The sequence below is a fragment of the Papio anubis genome, chromosome 4 (assembly GCF_008728515.1).
Source record: "Papio anubis isolate 15944 chromosome 4, Panubis1.0, whole genome shotgun sequence".
NCBI lineage: Eukaryota > Metazoa > Chordata > Mammalia > Primates > Cercopithecidae > Papio > Papio anubis.
The window spans coordinates 88,150,457-88,157,960 of record NC_044979.1 but is presented as its reverse complement, the minus strand read 5'-3'; the positions used below and the strand labels follow the sequence as shown (position 1 = coordinate 88,157,960).

At 38.5% G+C, this 7,504-nt stretch overlaps 1 protein-coding gene across 1 annotated transcript; it reads left to right on the top strand.

The window, feature by feature from the left end:
* The first annotated feature begins 289 nt into the window (after window positions 1–289).
* On the top strand, window positions 290–1,377 carry PRPS1L1 (phosphoribosyl pyrophosphate synthetase 1 like 1). The gene has a single exon (XM_003896238.5). The coding sequence runs from the start codon at window positions 365–367 to the stop codon at window positions 1,319–1,321; it is 957 nt and encodes a 318-aa protein (XP_003896287.1). The 5' UTR covers window positions 290–364; the 3' UTR covers window positions 1,322–1,377.
* The last annotated feature ends 6,127 nt before the right edge of the window (window positions 1,378–7,504 follow it).

The window sequence follows — 7,504 nt, the reverse complement described above, 5'->3', positions numbered from 1 at the left end:
TTCCTTTTAAACTTGGGTTTTGCTTTGTAGAAGTTTTATGTTTTTATGCATTCAAATTTGTTTAAATAGCCCTAGGAAACTAATACTGGTGCTAACAGAAAAAAAATTCCTTACAGTGTAAATTCTTGATTATTTAGTTTAAAAGTGTGAAGTGGGAGATGGCAAGCAAAAGTGTGAAGTGGGAGGTGGCAAGCAGGAATTTTTTCAAAAGACCCAGGGTCAATTTGGGACCACGCGCCGCAAGGGCGAAGGGACTCTAACGGTTGAGTAACAACCGGAAGCCGTTAGAGTCTGTGCTTCACTTCCGTTCCAGTCTCAGCGGCAGCTGGATCGCTCGACAGAGTGCCTTTGGTAGTTGGCCAGGATGCCGAATATCAAAATCTTCAGCGGCAGCTCCCACCAGGACTTATCCCAGAAAATAGCCGACCGCCTGGGCCTGGAGCTAGGCAAGGTGGTGACTAAGAAATTCAGCAACCAGGAGACCTGCGTGGAAATTGATGAGAGTGTGCGTGGAGAGGATGTCTACATCGTTCAGAGTGGTTGTGGCGAAATCAATGACAGTCTAATGGAGCTTTTGATCATGATTAATGCCTGCAAGATTGCTTCAGCTAGCCGAGTTACTGCAGTCATCCCATGCTTCCCTTATGCCCGACAGGATAAGAAGGATAAGAGCCGGGCCCCAATCTCTGCCAAGCTTGTTGCAAATATGCTGTCTATAGCAGGTGCGGATCATATCATCACCATGGACCTACATGCTTCTCAAATTCAGGGGTTTTTTGATATCCCAGTAGACAACTTGTATGCAGAGCCAACTGTCCTGAAGTGGATAAGGGAGAATATCTCTGAGTGGAAGAACTGCACTATTGTCTCCCCAGATGCTGGTGGAGCTAAGAGAGTGACCTCCATTGCAGACCAGTTGAATGTGGACTTTGCTTTGATTCATAAAGAACGGAAGAAGGCCAATGAAGTGGACTGCATGGTGCTAGTGGGAGATGTGAATGATCGTGTGGCTATCCTTGTAGATGACATGGCAGACACTTGTGGTACAATCTGCCTCGCGGCTGACAAACTTCTCTCAGCTGGAGCCACCAGAGTTTATGCTATCTTAACTCATGGAATCTTTTCTGGCCCAGCCATTTCTCGCATCAACACTGCATGCTTTGAAGCAGTGGTAGTCACCAATACCATACCTCAAGAGGATAAGATGAAGCATTGCTCCAAAATACGAGTAATTGACATCTCCATGATCCTTGCAGAAGCCATAAGGAGAACTCATAATGGGGAATCTGTTTCCTACCTGTTCAGCCATGTTCCTTTATAACAGAATAACTTCCAGGTTATGCTATTTTAAAATAAAATAAGATTAATAAAAATAAACCTTGCCTTTATTTTTTCTTAGGTTTGATTAAAAGTTCAGCAGAAGAGTCAGCTTGCTCCAGTGTAACTTTCTACATCCCACATCAGGTATATAAGAGTTTACCTTAAATTAGGGAAAAACAGGTTAAGAATAATCACTATGATTTCCTGGCTGGGTTGTCTCATCTGGCTTCTTTGATGATTTTGTGAGCCCCGCAGCTTTAACTATAGCCCTTCTGCTGCAAGATTTTAGGCTTTTGACGGTGTTTTGTAGAGGTATTTGAAAGTGATTGGAAAACTTACGTGTGAATGCTTCAGAGTTTTCTTTTTTCAGAACAACTAGCAATAAAGCCACCCAATCTACCCCTTGGCCCCAACCCCCACTTTGTGTCACAAATTCTCCAAGTTCTATGCTCAGTTGCAGCAAGAGCCCTGAGCAACCACAAAATTAGTTCTGGTTGCTGAACCCCCTGAAAGGCAGGAATAGGTAACTTTCAGCTTGAGCAGCCACTGGGATCTTGAGAGGAAGCAACAAAGGACAGCAAATGCTTCTTGAGAGGAGGAAGATAGATCTGTCACCATCTATTTGGAGACTATCTATCTTGGATTCTTAGTTATACCTGTTGCTTTTGATTTAGCTTTCCTCCACCCATCTTGACCTTTTCCTTGCTAAATATCCTACTGGACCCAAATGGTCAGGGTACCATAGTCTTCTGGAAAGCAAACCCACTTTTTGCTATGTAATCGCTAATATTTATGTTAGTTATTTTTGCTGTAACTTAATCTTCCTTGGTCTGTTACCACCATGGTAGTAGATGTTAGGTGACATTGTAGTGCCTTTTGTTAAATTTAAACATTTAATTATTATCTCCCTTCCTTGTATTTTGTTGGCCCCTCAAATGACCTCAGATTTATATTTTTAAAGTGTTGTTATTGTCCTTTTTAGGGAAAACCAACAAAATATCTGCATATGTGTGTGGGGTGGAGAGGAGTGGTGCAGAGCACCACACCTAGATTTATCATGTGAAATTTCTGATCTCCAAGAAAAAGAAAATCGCTAAGAATTTCCAAAGAGTAAAAAACAAGAAAGTTTTAAAGAAACAATGTTCAGATTGCTTTAAATTTTTCATTTGAACTCTTGGGCAGTAAGCAAAATGGAATAATTTTCTTGCAGTTCTAAAGGAATATTATTTTTAACCTAAATTTCTGTGCTTAGCCAAACTATCATTGACATATGAAGACAATATTAAGGAACTCAGAAAATACTACCATTAATGTTTCCTGAAAGTACTTCTTGGAGATACTGAAAATAAAAAACATACACAGCCAAGAAGAACACAGAGAATAAAAGAGATGGTGGTAAGCAAAAAAAAGAAGTGAAACTGATAGAAAAATCATTTTTATGAAGTTACTATAAGGATTAAGGCCGTTATTAAGGTAAAACTCACATAAAAATTGGGCCACATTATGAAGTAATTTTTTTAAAAATCTGTAAAATACCAGATGATACCCACAAAATATGGGAGGCTGGGAGGAGTTAGGCTTAGTGTAAATATATTCAGGATCTTGTCTAGTTTTGGATGGAGGTTATCAACAACAATCATTCACATTATAGAAAAACCTGAGTTTAAACAACGTATTTTCTAAAATTCAAGGGCAAGGAGCAAGCCAGAGAATAAAGGAATCGGATAAATAGCTTCCAGATTCCTAGAAAGAAAAAAAAGGTGGAGTGGGAGTTTGGGGGAGAATAAGCAAAACTCCACAAATCAAGCTGAAGATAGGAAATAAGAAAGAAAACATAGCAAGGATAAAGTGCCAAATATATATTATCACAAAAGTCAATAGGTTAATTTTATAAAAGATACATTTTTAGATTGGGTAGCTAAAATACCTAATAATATGCTATTTATAGGACACACATCTAAAAAGTTTGGTATAAAGAGATAGAGAAAAATATACCAAGTAAATGGTAACAAAAAGAAATGAGCAATCATAGTTTTAGTCAAAACAAAAGTGGAACGTGCTTTGCTGATTAAACCCACCAATAAGTTATAATCATCATGAATCTTTATCCACCTAACAACTCAACATGGAAATATAAAAAGAAAAGCAAAACAGTGAGAATATAAGAAGAAATGAATAATGTACAATCATAATCAAAGAAGGAAATTTTGACAAAACTCTCATAAATTATCAAGAAAAGGTATTATAGAGTTTAAATGACTTCATTATCACAACTTAATATAGAAATTAAACATAATTTACAATTCAAGCATGCATGAAGCAAATATAATAGGTTTCACAGGTTTTAAAGATTTTTTAAAAAGAAAAAATATATAATAGTTCATAAAAAGTCTTAATAAATTTTTAAAAGAAATGTATGTAGACCATATATAGCACAGCAACTTTACTACTATCATCTTAACAATATTATTAAAAAATAAAACTCTCAGTAAAATAGGAATAGAACAAAGCTTGCTTGACCTGCTAGAGAAAATCTGGCATAGACCTAATTAAGGGCATACTTAATGATGAAACATTGAAAACATTATCATTAAATTTCTAAACCAATGGGAACAAGGCAAGGAAAAAAAGAGTGGTATCATTACCAGAAGGAAAGACTTTCATTATTTGAAGATGTCATGATTGCCAACAAAAATTCCAACAATCAAAAGAAAAACTCAGAATTCATAAGAGAGGTCAGTAAAGTGAAAGTATGTAAGATAAAATGACATCTTTCCTAAATACCAGTAAAATATAATTTTAAAACATAATCGAAAGAAATGTTTCCACAACCTGAAACAATAAAATCTACAACATGACCAGTAACAAATCCTAAAACTGTAGGATTTGTATGAAAAAAAGTTGCTAAAGGATATAGAAAATACCTGAATAAATACATTATGAACTTGGATAGGAAGAACAATATTGCAAACATGATAGTTTCCTATCAAGTCAGTGTGAACTCAATCAAAATCTTAAAGGGATTTTTTTTTTCTTTTTGTCAGAGTCTCCCTCTGTCACCCAGGCTGGAGGGTAGTGGCCCCATCTTGGCTCACTGTACCTCTGCCTCCCGGGTTCAAGCGGTTCGCCTGCCTCAGCCTCCCCAGTAGCTAGGATTATAGGTGTCTGCTACGACACCCTGCTAATTTTTGTATTTTTTTTTTTTTTTTTAGTAGAAAAGGGATTTCACCATGTTGGCCAGGCTGATCTTGAACTCCTGACCTCAAGTGATCTGCCCTTCACAGCCTCCCAAAGTGCTGAGATTGTAGGTGTGAGGCACCTGGCCAAAGGGATTTTTAAGAAAAGAGAACTTGACACAAGCTTTTCTTAAAGTTCATCTGGAAAAGTAAATAAGCAAAAATATTCAAGATCTTTTTTGCATTACAATACATTAAAACATTTCAAAGCTACAGTGATTAAAATGTGATATTGATGCAGGAATGGACACATAAATTAATATTGCAGAATGTATATTCCTGAAACAGACTCAGGTATACTTACAGGAATTTAGTACACACATGCCCTATTTAGTGGAGGGACTGTGTTACTGGAAAGAGGTACATAACTGAATCAACTCTATCAGAGAATTGCTATCGCAAAGTCCCTATAGAGATGCTTTCCTGATATCCTGCCTTGGCAACCACTTCTGCGGTCTACTCAGATTCTCCGAAGTGGGGATTAGACTCCTGCCATAGTTTTTTCCTAGCTATCTTCATACAATTGTTGGTCAATCCAGATCACAGTGATGCTTAGGATGGCCTTTTTAATGTCAGTTAGCACTTACCAATATCTAGTTTCTGCACGATCTTAACCTTCTGCTTCCTTGACTGTATCCTGGGAAGTGCCTCTTCAAAAGCCTCTCCGCGGCCTCTACTTTTAAGACCCATTGTAACACTATTTTCTTGCTTATGTGAAGCATATTCAACATTATTATTTTCACACACACAGTCATTTGGGACAAACTTCTCTACAGAATACAAAATAAACAAAAGACAGGCCACTGAATAGTAAATAACACATGCTGCAGAATATATTCACCCTATGGTAGCTAAGCAGTGGACCTCCTAGCTGAAGCTATAGTGTTCTTATGCTTATTGCCTGAAAACTGTTTTATACAGTTCGTCACATTACACACCAATCCCCATTGGCTGAGAGCTCACAACCATATTTAGAGAAAGAGAGAGAGAGGGAGGGGGGATTCTGTTAAAATGTCATTAAATCAACTCAGGAATGGTGGCATATGCCTATAGTCCCAGCTACTCCAGAGGCTAAAATGCTGAGATGAGAGAATCACTTGAACCCAGAAGTTAAGAGACCAGCCTGGGCAACATAGGAAGACCTCATCTCTTTAAAATAAATAAATAAAAAATAAAAAATAAAAAGGCATTACATCAATATTCATATATATGATAAAACTGGCATATTATAGATAAATAAAGCATTGATCAATCAATAGGGCCAGATAACTAGCTACTGATTGGGAAACCACAGCTTTATCTCATCCTTAAATGATGCACAAGAATAAATTCCAGAGGAAAGGTTATAAAAAACAGAATTGTAAAGCACGAGAAAATGTGGAATCACATATACCTTTATAGTTAAAAAGGCCTTATTTATTCATTTATTTATTGAAACAGGGTATCCCTCTGTCACCTAGGCTGGAGTGCAGTGGCTAGCGATCTCGGCTCACTGCATCCTCCAGCTCCTCTGGGATCAAGCAGTCTTCCTAAGTAGCTGGGATTACAGGCGCATGCCACCACACTTGGTTAATTTTTGTATTTTTAGTAGAGATGGGGTTTCACCATGTTGGCCAGGGAGGTTGGAACTGCTGGATTCAAGAAATCCTCCCGACTCAACCTCCCAAAGTTCTGGGATTACAGGTGTGAGCTGCCACATCTGTCCGAGAGCCCTTTTTAAGAAGGATACAAAACTCAGAACTCATAAAAGATATGATTGAAACATGACTTCTGGGATTCTACAGCCAGAAACAGACTGATAGAGATACTCAGCTACAAATGTGTGCTACCCTTTGAGAGAGGATGAATGACTCTAAGGGCAGAGTGGCGCAGAGGCCAGTTGGGGCTGCTGAGGACAGCCCAGAAGCAAACTGAGCTGCCGCCATAGGCCTAGAGGCTAATGGAGCTATTGCTGCAGGCTCAGAGGCTAGAGCTGTGGCCCCAGCAAGTGAAGCATCGTCTTAGTCCACTCAGGTTGCTGTGATAAATTACCATACACTGGGTGGCTTATAAACAGCGGAAATTTACTTCTGACAGCTCTGAAGGATGAAAAGTACAACAGCAAGGTGCTAGAAGATTCTGTGTCTGGTGAGGGCCCACTTACAGGTTCATGGACAGCTGTCTTTTCACTGTATCCTCACATGACAGAGGGGTTAGGGAACTCTTGGGGGTCTCTTTCATAAGGGCATTAATCCCATTCATGGGGTCTCCACCCTAACGACCTAATCACCCACCAAAGGTTCCACCTCCTAATACCATCATATTAGGGGTTAGGATTTCAATATATGAATTTTGGGGAGACGAAAACCTTTTGTCTATAGCAAGCATCAAGCCACAGAGAATTAGTCTTAGGTCTTGAAACTTACTTAAATTTGTCCTACTAGATTTCAGTGTTGGGACTGACAGCCTTTTTATTCTTTCCAATTTCTCTCTTTTTGAATAGGAATGTATAAGGATATATATTGTAAACCCAATTCATGCATAAGGATATGCAATGCCTGTCCCACTATTGTATTTTGGAAGTAGATAACTTGTTTTCCACGTTCATGATCCAGAGATAGAGAGGAATTGCTGCCCCAGGATAATTTATACCCATAGTCTCACCCATATCTGATTTAGATGACAAGATCTGAGGCTTTTGAGCTGATGATGTTTAGGTGAGATTTTGGACTTAGTGTTGTTATCAGGGGCTGAGACTTTTGGAGATGTTGAGATGGGGTGAACATGTTTTATTTGTGGACAGACATGAAATTTGGGGAGCAAAAGGGATAGTAGGCTGAATAGTGGCCCCCAAAAGGATATATCCAAATCACAACCCCCAGAACCTATGAATGTGACCTTATTTGGATAAAAGGTCTTTACAGATGTAAATAAGTTTAGGATTTTGAGGTGAGATCATGCTGGATTTC